Source organism: Rhinoderma darwinii, chromosome 7, assembly GCF_050947455.1.
Source record: "Rhinoderma darwinii isolate aRhiDar2 chromosome 7, aRhiDar2.hap1, whole genome shotgun sequence".
Classification (NCBI taxonomy): Eukaryota; Metazoa; Chordata; class Amphibia; order Anura; family Rhinodermatidae; genus Rhinoderma; species Rhinoderma darwinii.
In genome coordinates, this window is record NC_134693.1 from 10,554,188 (window position 1) to 10,569,764 (window position 15,577).

General features: G+C 45.6%; 2 protein-coding genes across 11 annotated transcripts in view; one reads left to right on the top strand and one right to left on the bottom strand.

Moving 5' to 3' along the window:
- Positions 1-2,171, bottom strand: part of TM2D1 (TM2 domain containing 1) — a 152,437-nt gene extending 150,266 nt beyond the window's left edge. For all 6 annotated transcript variants that reach the window (XR_012849951.1, XR_012849952.1, XR_012849953.1 and 3 more), the window contains exon 1: positions 2,022-2,171. Coding sequence is in view for 1 of the 6 variants with exons in the window: in XM_075832720.1 (XP_075688835.1) it covers positions 2,022-2,135 (114 nt within the window). In the remaining 5 variants the exon portion in view is untranslated. The remainder of the gene's footprint in view (positions 1-2,021) is intronic.
- PATJ (PATJ crumbs cell polarity complex component) overlaps positions 1,873-15,577 on the top strand; it is a 195,674-nt gene continuing 181,969 nt past the window's right edge. For 4 of the 5 annotated variants that reach the window (XM_075832708.1, XM_075832710.1, XM_075832711.1 and 1 more), the window contains exon 1: positions 12,418-12,501. The gene's annotated coding sequence lies outside the window, so the exon portion shown is untranslated. Of the gene's footprint in view, positions 2,291-12,417; positions 12,502-15,577 lie in introns of those variants that run through there. The other variant, XM_075832709.1, reaches the window with a different exon arrangement.

Below are 15,577 nucleotides of genomic sequence, written 5' to 3' on the forward strand. Positions count from 1 at the left end.
GCAGAATAGTGAGTGCAGATCTGGAGTATAAGGCTATGTTCACACGGGGTCTTTTGCCGAGTTTTTTTACGCGGAAACCGCGTCGCAAAACTCAGCAGAAACGGCCCGAGAACGCCTCCCATTGATTTCAATGGGAGGCGTCGGCGTCTTTTTCCCGCGAGCAGTAAAACTGCCTCGCAGGAAAAAGAAGCGACATGCCCTATCTTCGGGCGCTTCCGCCTCCGACCTCCCATTGACTTCAATGGGAGGCAGGAGAAAGCGTGTTTTATGCCCGCGGCGCTCAATGGCCGCGGGCGAAAAACGGCGCGATAATTGCTGTTCACACGGAGTATTTTGGGGGAGGAATATCTGCCTCAAAATTCCGTTTGGAACTTTGAGGCAGATATTCCTCCCCCAAAATACTCCGTGTGAACATAGCCTACAGGAAATAACTCAGGATCAGTACAGGATAAGTAATGTAATGTATGTACACAGTGACTCCACCAGCAGAATAGTGAGTGCAGCTCTGGAGTATAATACAGGATGTAACTCAGGATCAGTACAGGATAAGTAATGTAATGTATGTACACAGTGACTCCACCAGCAGAATAGCGAGTGCAGCTCTGGAGTATAATACAGGCTGTAACTCAGGATCAGTACAGGATAAGTAATGTAATGTATGTACACAGTGACTCCACCAGCAGAATAGTGAGTGCAGCTCTGGAGTATAATACAGGATGTAACTCAGGATCAGTACAGGATAAGTAATGTATGTACACAGTGACTCCACCAGCAGAATAGTGAGTGCAGCTCTGAAGTATAATACAGGATGTAACTCAGGATCAGTACAGAATAAGTAATGTAATGTATGTACACAGTGACTCCACCAGCAGAATAGTGAGTGCAGCTCTGGAGTATAATACAGGATGTAACTCAGGATCAGTACAGGATAAGTAATGTAATGTATGTACACAGAGACTCCACCAGCAGAATAGTGAGTGCAGCTCTGGAGTATAGTAAAGGATGTAAGTCAAGATCGGTTACAGGGTTTCTACGTGTGTTTGTACCCTAAAGATTACTATGGCGACATTTGGTTGTACATGAATTGTGGTAAATCACAAGATCAACTCAACATCACGGTTTCAGGGTCGGTCTCTTATTGACGGTCTCTTGTGAATTCCTGTCCCATAAAAGACACTGAGGTGGAATTCTTCAAATTTAACTCCTTTCGTGTGCAACCAAATGTCGCCGTGTAGTCCTAGTCTACAGGATATTATATTTTTAGCCCATAGAATCCTACAGGGATGTTACAGTACATGTTTCTATACCTTGTTAACCGGAAAGACACATATACCTGCAAGTACAGTAACTATATGGTGTGAACCAAGCCAAACGTCTACAGGGAGAATAAGAAATGTGCATAATTGAAATCACAGCCGTGACAACCGCACCTCAAAACATGGCGGATAACATACCAGCCGAAACCATGGTAACTGCTTGAAACGATCACTGACCTGGAGGAGAGGGGGGAATCTGAGAATAGAAAGTAGCAGAAAATATACAGCGTGCATTTTATGCCACGTGACGCACAATGCGGGAGATTTACCAAAACTGGTTCAAAATTAATAGTGGAGCAGTTGCTCGTAGCAACCAATCAGGCCAATACTTTCATTTACCTCTGAGAAAGAAAAGGTGCCATCTGATTGGTTGCTATGGGCAACTTCTCCACTTTTCCTTTTGCACCAATCAGATGTCCCCTTTCCTTTCTCAGAGCAAAATGAAAGCAGTGACCTGATTGGTTGCTATGGGCAACTGCTTCCGTTTTCCTTTTGCAGCAGATGTGATCAATTTCGTTCATTGCGTCTGTAAATAACGCAGAACATTAATAATGATTATATAACATCATACAATATAATTTACAATAATACAGAGGACACTACACTAGGACAACGCCGACATTGCAATCATCACTAGGACTTGCTGCGACTTGTAGTTCCACAGCCTCTCCCCTCACATATGACATATCCCCCTCGTAGATCAGGATATTGTCCCAGACGCAGCTCATCACATTTCTGGATCCCGTCGTTGGCGGCCACACACAGAAAACAGAACCAGAACCCGGACATCAGTGATAGCCAACGCTGAGAGGTCGCCATCTTGTGAGGGGCAATACAACAATCCCGTCAGAGAAGTGCCGCCGCGGTCACGTGACGTAGCGTGCATTACGTTTTCCGGGCGCCATATTGAGTGTGGCAAAATAGAGCAAAAGAAGTGGGAAAAAATAGGGGATTTCTGTGACGGCAACAAGTGGGTAAGACGGGATAATTGTCTCGTGTTTTCTGTAATTATGTATCGATTTGTTTTTTTTGGGAAGTTTATTTTTTGTATTTTTTATTATATTTTGTTTCTATAATTTTTATTATTTTGTTAGTTTTATTTATTTTTTTACATACCTGTTGTATTTATTTCATCTATTTCCTTATTTTATGATTTTATATATGTTTCCGGGTATTTTTATAAAATTATTTCCAAAGTATACAACCTGTATCTAAAAAAAAAAAAAAAGGAGGGGTCCTGGAACAATAAAATGAAAAATTACAGTGCAGGTAGAGAACTTATATTTAAAAAAATGTTCAGGCTGTTACTGATTAATGATTAGCAAACTGCGTCAGAATCAGCACCAAAAAACGTGCGAAATCAATCCCCATTGATTTTAATGGCAGGCAAAGGCGTTTTTGTTTCCCGGACGACGTTTCGGCGCTCATGAAAAAAAATAAAGCAGCATGACCTCTTGTTTAAATCAATGGGAGGCAGAAAAAAAATGCAGCTCTAGCTTCTGAGCGTTTTTCGCAGCGTTTTTTGCATTAGCTTGAAAGGCCACAAGGGGGGGGGGGGGGGGTGGAAAAAAAAAAAAGCGCAGGCAGTTCAAAATGTGCCTCAAAATTCCAGGAGGAATTCTGAGACACATTTTTTCTGCATTCAAAAAAAACTCAGTGTGAACAGGACCTAAGGCTACATTCACACGAGCGTGGGCAACCTCGGACGTGGAAAACTGCAGTTTTTCATGTTCGAGGTGCACCTGCGCGAAACGCGTTATCACGGATCGTCCATAGACTAGAGTATGAAGAGATGCGTGAAAACGCAGGAAAATAGGACATGTTGTATTTTTTTTACGGACCCTTCACCCGCTCCATTAAAACAACGACTGTGTGAACGGCCCCATTGAAATACATGTGTCCGTGTGACGGCCGTTGTTTTAACGGCCCTCCCACGGACGAGTTACACGCTCGTCTGAATGAGCCCTGAGTGTATGTTCTCCTTCCTGATCAGCAGTAAAAATAAAAGTAATGGAGTAATATGTTATCTATAGTATAATTCAGCATCATCACATGATAGGATTAGATACACTGGCTCAGCAGACAGTATCACACATGATAGGATTAGATACAGTGGCTCAGCAGACAGTATCACACATGATAGGATTAGATACACTGGCTCAGCAGACAGTATCACACATGATAGGATTAGATACAGCAGCTCAGCAGACAGTATCACACATGATAGGATTAGATACACTGGCTCAGCAGACAGTATCACACATGATAAGATTAGATACAGGGCTCAGCAGACAGCATCACACATGATAGGATTAGATACACAGCTCAGCAGACTGTATCACACATGATACGATTAGATACACAGCTCAGCAGGCAGTATCACGCATGATAGGTTTAGATACACAGCTCAGCAGACAGTATCACACATAAGATTAGATACACAGCTCAGCAGGCAGTATCACGCATGATATGTTTAGATACACAGCTCAGCAGACAGTATCACACATGATAAGATTAGATACACAGCTCAGCAGACAGTATCACACATGATAGGATTAGATACAGAGCTCATCACACAGTATCACACATGATAAGATTAGATACACTGGCTCAGCAGACAGTATCACACATGATATGTTTAGATACACAGCTCAGCAGACAATAGCACACATGATAAGATTAGATACAGGGCTCAGCAGACAGCATCACACATGATAGGATTAGATACACAGCTCAGCAGACAGTATCACACATGATAGGATTAGATACAGCAGCTCAGCAGACAGTATCACACATGATACCATTAGATACACAGCTCAGCAGGCAGTATCACACATGATAGGATTAGATACAGCAGCTCAGCAGACAGTATCACACATGATAAGATTAGATACACACGGGTAAACGACATAGAATCCCAAGCTCAGACATGCTCTCGTCTGTTACGGCGGGTGGCTTAGCTGTCCCAGACATTTACCGGTACTACCTGGCGGTTCATTTGAGAAGGATCCCATGCTGGACCTCACTAAGGGCATATAATAAATGGACTGAGATTGAGAAATTATGGATCGCACCTACACACCCGAATGCTTTGTTGTGGTCTGGAACGGCGGACACCCTGACGATCCCCCTCCTACACTCAATGACGTTCACTAGGAATATTTGGAGGATATCTAAAGCGAAGTACGCTTTGTCTTCCTCAAAATCCCTAATGACACCCTTCCTTTATAATCCTTCCTTACCTGTGAGCCTTACTACAAAAATGTCCCAGCCATGGTCGAGAGCCGGTTTATTTTACTTTGCTGACATAGTAGACCCCTGTCAACGAACGATTCTACCGTTCTCGACGTTGCAAGCTAAATATAACTTACCAAACAATTCCTACTACAGTTATATGCAAATCACACATTTTGCTGACTCTCTGCGAGCGGAACCGTGTTTTTCTAAACCCACAGCCTTTGAAACGATCTGTAAAACGACTGTCTCAACTAGGGGGTTAATATCAGGGATATATGCTATTCTGGCTGATTCGCCTCTTCAGGAGACGGCCAGACATGGATATGTGGCCAGGTGGGAGGCATACCTGGGCAGGGAGCTCCCCATGTCGCTGTGGCAAATCATCTGGTCCCAGGCAGCGAAATCATCTCTATGTGCGGCTTATAAAGAAAACCAATATAAGATTTTGATGCATTGGTATCATACGCCGGAATTCCTCCATCGCATTTTCCCTTTGGTATCGGATAGGTGTTGGAGATGTCGCAGCGACGTGGGGTCACTTCCTCATATCTTTTGGGACTGTCAACTAATAAGACCCTTCTGGAGGGAAGTTGGAGGCCTTATTCAGGGGGTTTTGGGGGCTAGACCCCCGAGGCAAGCTTTGACCTATCTTCTAAATGTGCCACCGAAGGGATGGGGGAAGGTCCAGTCCCGATTGCTTCTTCATATACTTACAGCTGCGAAGTGTCTTATTGCGGGCAATTGGAAACGCAATACTCCGCCTACGTTAAATGCCCTTCATAACAGAATTAGGGAGGTCAAGAGAATGGAATCACTGACGGCCTCATTGAATAATTGCGTAGATCGCTTTACAAGTGTGTGGAAGTTCTGGGACATGTATGACTCCTCTAGACCACCATGATAGAGACTATTGCTCTCAAAGTACACTTAGGGTATGTGCACACACACTAATTACGTCCGTTACATACGGACGTATTTCGGCCGCAAGTTCCGGACCGAACTCAGTGCAGGGAGCCGGGCTCCTAGCATCATACTTATGTACGACGCTAGGAGTCCCTGCCTCGCTGCCGGACAACTGTCCCATACTGTAATCATGTTTTCAGTACGTGACAGTTGTCCTGCAGCGAGGCAGGGACTCCTAGCATCGTACATAAGTATGATGTTAGGAGCCCGGCTCCCTGCACTGTGTTCGGTCCGGTACTTGCGGCCGAAATACGTCCGTATAATACGGACGTAATTAGTGTGTGTGCACATACCCTTAGGCCTAATGTATAGAATAGGATAACTCCTGGGATCCACCTTTACCTTCCCTTCTACTTACCCTAGTGTATCTGTCTATTGTCATGTTATTATTGTTGGAATCTTTTCTTATCTCGTGTAGGCGGTGGATGCAGACGTGAAATAGCATTAAGCTAAGCTTCGTATTTCTTACTGCATATTCCGAGCGGACAATAGCCTCATCAATGTTTTCATAATATATAAATAGATCTTAGATAGTCCGCCCATTGAGTCCTAGTACTACACTGTGGTAATATTGTGTTGACCTATGTATGGACGATCAATGTAATGTACAAATTTTTCTTTTATTCACCCACTTTGTGCCTGCACGTCTGTATTTGCTATTGTTTTTTTTTTTTGTTTCCATGTTGATGCAAATGAAAATAAAAATATATAATTATAAAAAAAAAAAGATTAGATACACAGCTCAGCAGGCAGTATCACACATAAGATTAGATACACAGCTCAGCAGGCAGTATCATGCATGATATGTTTAGATACACAGCTCAGCAGACAGTATCACACATGATAAGATTAGATACACAGCTCAGCAGGCAGTATCACGCATGATATGTTTAGATACACAGCTCAGCAGACAGTATCACACATGATAAGATTAGACACACAGCTCAGCAGGCAGTATCACGCATGATATGTTTAGATACACAGCTCCGCAGACAGTATCACAAATTATATTCTTAGATACACCGGCTCAGCAGACATTATGTAAAGGATATTTTTAGCGATCCCTTTTTTATCAATTATCAGGGACGGGTACCTCAGGGATCAGGGCCGGTGCCAGTGTTTGTGAAGTCTGCGGGTTGCACAGGACATATAAACTGCTCCTGCTGAAGGGGGCGCCACAGATGTCCTGGCACCCGAGGCTTGTGAACACCATCGGGGGAATTTACTTATGTGTGGAGCTGCTATTGGTCACCGTATTTTGGTATTACTGTGCGGTATTTATGTTGCGTGGCGGTTCTATTTAGGCACTGTACAGTATATTATTTGTGCAGTGTAAGTTGGTGGCGACATTGTATAACATTGTTACTTTATTATCTGTAAGTAAGTGATACTTTCCCGGCTTCTAGTACTGTTATGTACGCAGCACACTGTATGGCACTAATTAGGCGCTGTATGGTGAGTTTATTTATACGCTGAATGATGGTACAACATATGGGAGGGGGGGCAACAGAATGGACTGCACAGGGCACCACCCAATGTTGGGGGTTGTGGTACTTACCTGTTTCCTATTTTGGGTTTCTTAGGGCATGTTCACACACAAACTCAAAAACGTCTGAAAGTACGGAGCTGTGTTCAAGGGAAAACCGCTCCTGATTTTCAGACGTTTTTTAAGCCAGTCGCGTTTTTCACTGCGTTTTTACGACCGTTTTGGGAGCTGTTTTTCTATAGAGTCTATGAAAAACGTCTCCAAAAACGGCTAAAGAAGTGACATGCACTTCTTTTTCGCTCCTTTTTTTTCTGCGGCTGTTTTCAAAAACGGAACAGAACACCGTTTTTCCCATTGCAATCAATGGGCAGATGTTTGGAGGCGTTCCGCTTCCGATTTTTCAGCCGTTTTTCGGGACGTTTACGGTCCGAAAAACGTCTGAAAACACTACGTGTGAACTAGTTATATGAATTATTGCATAAAAAATAAAATGTAGTGACAAACGTAAAAGAAGCGAAATGACACAGAGAAAGAGGTCAGATCAATGAAAAGCCGGCAATCAGGTAAACCGAGAACTGCAGACGCCGAATCTCCAAACTTTATATCAGGACCCATAAAAAAGAAGCTTCCAGGAAATTCTTCAGTGAATTAGATGATAAAACATAAAATTAGTTATAGGGTAAGCACTTTTATCCCTGACAGCCGGTAATGATAATGCGTCAGCCATTCAATCAAAATGAAACTCGGAGAACGGTGCCGGAAAATAAACACCTTCAGCGCTGCGACTCTCAAGATGTGATGGGGGAGGGGAGCACTTGGGGGACCCCTGCGGATTTATAGATCTAGATCTGGGATATACTATACACATGTATACATGTCAACAATGGCGATGGTGACATCATCGCGGCTCGACAGTCCAGGGAATCTGTGGGTTGCCCATGTTAGGTGTCATTAAAGTGGAAACCAATTTATTTCAAGGGGCGCTTCAATGCGCCTCAAACTAAACTTTACCCTGACCTCAAGCACAGTGGGCTCCCCGGCATCTGCTCAGGCGTGCCAGGTGATGCCTAAAACATTGCTGGTGCTGTATAGAGGTGCAGAGACTTGTAGGGTCTATGCATGTGGTAAGGGCATATTCACACAGTGCACATTTTTGGTGCAGTTTTTGAAGCCAGAAGCAGATTTTAAAAAAAAGAGAGAAAAAGTAAAAGCTTTCCTATTTACTTCCCCCCTTATTTTACTATCCACTCCGAGTTACGGCTTCAAAAACTGCACCAAAACTGCAGTGTGTGAATAAGGCCTAAGTCTGATCAGTCACCTCACATATTCCACTACAAATTTCGGCATAAGATTGGCCGCAGGGAATTCCGGGTGTAAAACCACGCCAAATTGTGGTACAGTTTTTCGCCCGGAATATCTGAAGCGGAGAACCGCATTATTAGCCGTCCTCCTGGGATAACGTTTCATCCCAGGAGACCGCTGCATGCTTGTGATTGGCTGCAGCAGTGACATGGGATGAAACGTAAGGTGTTTTTTTTTTTTCTCAGTTGCGATTTTTGCGGCATAATCGCTGCGATTCCGCCGCAAAAATCGCAACACTTGTCTGTTTGTTGCAGGTTTTAAATCTCCATTGACTTCAATGGGGGAAAACTCGCAACAATATACCGGTGATTCCGCAACCACAGTTGACATGCTACGGCTTAAAAAAACGCACCGCGGGTCAATTTGTGTGCGGAATCTCCGCATATCACGCACGCAGCGTGTGGATGAGATTTTTTGAAATCTCATCCACTCCTCTGCTACTGTATTATGCTGCAGATTATCCGCAACAAAATAGGTTGTGGAAAATCTCCAGTATTTGCGCCACGCGTGGACTAGCCCTTGATATTACGTTTTTTAAACGTTTTCTTTTTAAGGTGCATTTTTTACGTTTTGATGCAGAAACAGGAGTGGATTTTATGCTGCGTATTTTTTTTTTTAGAAACCAGTCAGATAAAATTCTGAGACGGAAACGCAAGATAAATTGACATGATGCAAATTTTAACATTTGCATCGCAAGTAAATTTACATGCGGAATAATTCTATATTGTGTAGATGAGATGAACTGAAATCTCATTTACTTTGCTGGCGCTGTATTACGCTGCCGATTTGCCTAAGAAATATCTGCGCAGCAACTCCGCACCGTGTGCATGTGGTCATATACATATAGAGACGTCCAGACGCATTGTTGTTTGCTGCAAAAGTGAGATTTCTGGACCATTGGGTGCCGGATTAAAGGAATTTAACTTTTTTTTTCTATAAAACTTAGAGGTGACAGGAAAGTTGTCCTTTTAAAGCTTTCAGTTATTTTTGCCCATAAAGTTAATTTACTCGAGTCCTGCGTGTCAAGGACGGCGCTGCAGACTGGATAACGCGTCGTTGTAACTCATCGGGTTATAGGTCATAAATCCCAACGTTTACAAGATCACTTTTATCACGGCGCCATGTCCTGTCCTGACCCTCCCAACATTTCTCCATTACCTCTTCACCGCCAGCGCTGCGCCATTGCTGTAATCTATCAGGTTTACTCTTGTGAAGCGGAGCAGCAGCTCTCCCCGGGCTTTACTGCAGCGCGCTCTCCCTTCTGATGTTGACAGAAAACAGCGTGTCGCTGAAATCCGCAATTTTCTTTAAACTTGTTGAGTGGCAGCGTTGGTGGAGCGAAGATTCATTCTGTCTGTAGTTGTAGAGGAATCAAAGACGCGCTGCAGCACTTTTATTTGCTGGGAAATGCACTTCGGGGATTAATGTTACGTAGTTTGAAAAAAGACAGCGGTCCGTCAGGTTCAATAAATTACCCGTCATGTTACAGGGATCATTGTAATAAGTTCAAGAACATCAGCTGTCTTGATTTTTAGTCTGTTCCCATTCACTGACAGCAAACAGAGATGTTAAAATAGGTGAGGATTTGAAACACAAAGTATATTAGAAAGTTGCAGAGCTTCATAATACAATTATTACCCTGTATTAACATATTACTGGTACTGAACGATCCCTTTAAAGAGCATTTAAACCCTAAGGCCTGATTTACACGAGCGTGTGCGTTTTGCGCACGCAAAAAACACGGCGTTTTGCGTGCGCAAAATGCACTTAACAGCTGCGTGTGTCATCAGTGTATGATGCGCGGCTGCGTGATTTTCGCGCAGCCGCCATCATTATGACACTCCATTTGGATGTTTTGTAGCACGTGGTGCTTTTCTGTTTACATTCAGAGTTTGACAGCTGCTGCGCGAATCACGCAGTTCGCACGGAAGTGCTTCCGTGCGACCTGCGTGGTTTTCACGCACCCATTGACTTCAATGGGTGCGTGATGCGCGAAAAACGCTGAAGTATAGAACATGTCGTGAGTTTTATGCAGCGGACTCACACTGCGCAAAACCCACGGACTGTCTGCACTGCCCCATAGAGTAATATAGGAGCGTACGACACGCTTGAAAAGCATGTGCGTATATTACGCTCGTGTAAATGATGCCTAAGGGTATGTTCACACGCTTAACAAAATACAGCTGAAAATACGGCGCTGTTTTCAAAGGAAAACATCTCCTGATTTTCAGCCGTTTTTAAGCAACTCGCGTTTCTGGAGTTGTTTTTCTATAGAGTCAATAAAAAACGGCTCCAAAAAACGGCTCAAGAAGTGACATGCACTTCTTTTTACGAGGCGTTTTTTTACGCGACCGTTTTTGGCTGCGTAAAAAAAGCTCCATGGGAACCAAATGCCGTTTTTCCCATCATCCCCAATGCCTTTAGAACATCATAGCCACAGTGATCTAGTACAGTGACTTCCGAAGTGCCCCCATAACAGAGCCAGCCACCGTTCGCCCATAACAGTGCTAGCTACAGTCCCCCATAACTATAACAGCCCCAGTGCCTCTGGAACATCATAACCACACTGATCTAGAACAGTGACTTCCGCAGTGCCTCCACAACAGAGCCAGCCACAGTGCCCCCATACCAGAGCCAGCCACAGTGCCCCCATACCAGAACCAGCCACAGCGCCCCCATACCAGAGCCAGCCACAGTGCCCCCATACCAGAGCCAGCCACAGCGCCATCATACCAGAGCCAGCCACAGCGCCCCCATACCAGAGCCAGCCACAGCGCCCCCATACCAGAGCCAGCCACAGCGCCCCCATACCAGAGCCAGCTACAGCGCCCCCATACCAGAGCCAGCCACAGCGCCCCCATACCAGAGCCAGCCACAGCGGCCCCCATACCAGAGCCAGCCACAGCGGCCCCCATACCAGAGCCAGCCACAGCGGCCCCCATACCAGAGCCAGCCACAGCGGCCCCCATACCAGAGCCAGCCACAGCGGCCCCCATACCAGAGCCAGCCACAGCGGCCCCCATACCAGAGCCAGCCACAGCGGCCCCCATACCAGAGCCAGCCACAGAGGCCCCCATACCAGAGCCAGCCACAGAGGCCCCCATACCAGAGCCAGCCACAGAGGCCCCCATACCAGAGCCAGCCACAGAGGCCCCCATACCAGAGCCAGCCACAGAGGCCCCCATACCAGAGCCAGCCACAGAGGCCCCCATACCAGAGCCAGCCACAGCGGCCCCCATACCAGAGCCAGCCACAGCGGCCCCCATACCAGAGCCAGCCACAGCGGCCCCCATACCAGAGCCAGCCACAGCGGCCCCCATACCAGAGCCAGCCACAGAGGCCCCCATACCAGAGCCAGCCACAGCGGCCCCCATACCAGAGCCAGCCACAGCGGCCCCCATACCAGAGCCAGCCACAGCGCCATCATAACATAGTCAGTCACAGCACCCCATAACAAAGACAGCCACAGTGCCCCCATTACAGAGCCAGCCAAAGAGGATTGTGACAACGGCCAGGGGTTAGTATAAGCTTTTTTTTAATTCTCATTTGCAATTTTTACAGCGGAATTGCAGCTTTTCCGACGCAAAAGACGCAACATGGCTCTTTGTTGCGGGTTTTACCTCCCCATTGAATTCAATGAGAGGCAAAACCCTCAACAGAAAAGCAGCAATTCGACCACATAAACTGACATACTGCGGTTTTAAAAAACGCACCGCAGGATATGAATGTTTTTTCAGCGGATTTTTTCCGCTGTGTGTGGATGAGATCTCATCCACTCTGCTGCTACTGTAAAACGCTGCAGATTTTCCGCTGTGCGTGTTCCTACCCTAAACCTCTCCCCGAATATACTCTATGTATACATATATACAATTTTGGAGTGCGCTTCCCCTTTAAATGCAGCATCTATGTCATTTGCATACAAGTAATTGGCAGGTACTAGGAGGAGAAGGATCGGCGCGTTGGCTCCACTTCCTGTTTATCAACCTCTCTACCTGCGCCTGCTGTTACCTTTGAGTTTGATGTCACTTTGTTACTTTTAAATAAAGTTGGAGAAAGAAAAAAAAAAAAGAAGCAGCCCAGACCCAAAGTGCAGCAGCTGCCACAAGCTGGGAGTGATTGGAGATTGCTGGGAGTGAGGTATGTGCCAAGCTGGAGACCCTGGCACTCCGCTGCCCTCCCCCTGTCACCCCTGCCCCGTCCAGGTGTATTCCCCCCCCCCCCTGTCTCAGGTGACCCCACCACGCCCTGCTCGCCCGGGAACCTGGATACAGAGCAGCAGGAAGTGACTGGAGCCTGAGATTCCCATATAAATAGACACAAATTTAAACCCTATTTGCATCTCGTTTGCGGTACGCAGCGGGCGCTTTGCGGCTTAATTCTTTAGTTGTTCCGAAATGTTCCTTTTAATCCAAAGCCGATGGTTCCTGAAAGCAGGACGTTGCGAAACGATCAAAGGACTACAGAGACATCATGTGATTACACGATGGGAGTTACAGTGTTATGTAAATAAAGCTGAATCATTGTATCAGGAAAAGTTCTGCTACTTTCTAAGGCGCCGTTCACATCTGCGGATCGGCGGATCAGTCACGTGACTTTAGTGCGGTCCGTCAGGTTGTGGTTCCGTCATGGTGTCGCCCTTAATGCTGCGCTATTTTTTCCCGTTTTTTTTTTTTTACTAAGGCCTTACTCACACAAGCGTATTTCAGATCTGCGTGCTGTCCGTTTTTTTTCCTGGGCGCCACACAAACCTATGAAAATCAATGGGACTATTCACACTGGCGTTGTTTTTCACGCAGCGCGTTTCTGCTGAATGTCCTATTTTGCTGCGTTTTTGCGCACCACGCAGCCCATTAAAGTCAATGAGTGCGTGAAAAAGCCAGACAGCACAGGGACGTCATCCATGTGCTGTCCGTGATTCACACAACACTTGCTAAAGAATAATTATTTTTTTTTTTAAAAAGACCTGTTTTTTCTTTTTTTTGCTGACGTAACAAACGTGCGTATAAATCGCAGACACGCACCGTACACGGATGTCACACGGAACTGCAACGCACGAAAACGCTGCATTTTTTTTACGTGCGCAAAATGTACACTTTCGTGTGAAAAAGGCCTAAATCTGCGACGGAGCCTCCAACACCGATGTAAACAGAGCCTAATGTAATTTGGGTATCCATTCCTCAAGATCTCTGATTGCTGTCAGTTCATGGAATGATGTACAGATGTAAGGCCACGTTCACACGGGGGATTCCGGAGGGTAAAGAAATCAGAAGCGGACTTCAAGGGAAATTCACGCATTTCTTATGGATTTTTGCCGCAGATTTTCATTAATGTTCCACAGATGACGGATTATTCCCGTTCGGTGGGGCCTGATCCGCATGTGGAAATGTCACTTATTGCCCAAATTTTTAATTCTGTTGCCATTTGAATGAGAACACATGGTTTTTATTGAAAGCAAGGAGAAGTTTTATCGGTGGTTTTGGCGCAGAATCCACGTGAAATTTCCGCCTTGTGAACGTGGCCTTACAGCGGAGGGTTTGCTTCAATTGTATCCAGTCTATACAATCCCCACCAAACTAGGCAGCCTGGACTCCAGACTGATACATTTTATCTGCACTGATACAATGTAGCAAACGATCAGCATAGGACAGAGATTTGTGCTGCTGATGTGTTTATCTGACAGAGGATTGTCTGGACCGGATGAAATTGTAGCAAATCCTCTGAGAAGTGTTAGGCCCCATGCACACGAACGTGTTTTTGCGGCCGCAGATTTGCGGGTAAATTGCGGTCCCATTCATTTCTATGGGCCCATGCACACGAATGTGGATTCCACGGTCCGTGCATTGCCCGGGAGCCTGGACCGCAAAAAGATAGAACGTCTTATTACGGCCGCATTTTGCGGTCCGGGCTCATTTAAATAAATGCACGCGGCCATGTGCACGGTCCATGATTTGCGGGTGGCCTGCGGATGACCCTCCGCGGCTGTCCGAGCTGCAAATCACGGGCTGTGCACACCACTACGGTCGTATTCATGGGCCCTTAGGTCTTCCCGGATTTTCACCCTCTATTTACTCTCAGGAAATAAGGCCAGTCTTGTTTTCTAGGAGTGATGCTTCTCACAGCTGAGGGTTTGCTACAATGTAAGACTGGATTCATACATTTAATGAAGTCTTTAAGTCTTTTAATGGCATTTTTGCAGCGTTTTTTAGTGTGGCCATACGGTACATTAAAGTCTAGAGTGAAATTTTAAAATGCACGACACACGACTGCGTTTTTGGTTTTGTGCTGTTTTTGAGGCAATTTTTTGGGTCAGTGGTCTTTTTTTTCCAAATGCAGCATCCTCTGGGGCGGGGGTTTCAGTCGTTTTTTTCTTACAGGCTTCTCTATAGGACAGCAGAAAAAAAGCACGTACAAAACAACACTGAGGGTCAGTTCACACGTAGCATAAATACTGTGGATTTTCCGCAACGGTTTTTGTTGTGAAGAATCGGCAGCATAATCCAGTAGCGGCAGAAGTGGAGGGGTTTTGAGCAAATCTCCGGCAAAATGATAAGTGGAAAAAACACTCCGAAATTTCCGAATTGAATTTTTAATGGGGAGGTAAAACCCACAACAAATAGCAGATTTTGCGGTGGAAAAACAGCCATTCCGCCGCAAAAAAACGCAACTCAGGAAAAAAAAATCTTATACTTACCCAGAATTCTGTGTTTCGTCACCCAGGCCGGCCTCCTGGGATGACGCTTCATCCCATGTGACCGCCGCTGCCAATCACAGGCTTCAGCGGTCAGATGGGCTAAAACATCATCCCAGGAGGCCGGGCTGCAGGACGTCAGAGGGTAAGTATGTGTTTTTTGGCCGGAATTCCCTGCGGTGACCGGGGCGTATACGTTGTATGCTTTTACGCAGCGTATCTGCCCTGTGTGAACACAGCCTAAATAAAAAACGCCACCAAAAAAAAGCGTTACTTTTTAATAATGCTTGTGTTTTTTGATTCAGTTTAAATTGCCAGGAGTGTGTGAAGGAGGCCTGTTCACATCGGCGTTGCGGGTTCCGTCGGGTTAACCCCTCAAGGGAAAGGCAAGCTGAAACCTTAGCTTCTGTTTCCCTCACCATTGATCTCAATGGTGACAGAAACGTTGCTTATGGTTTCCGTCTGTCACCGTTGTGACCGAGTTCGTTGTTCTTGACGGATCCAATAGCGTAGTCGACTGCGCTT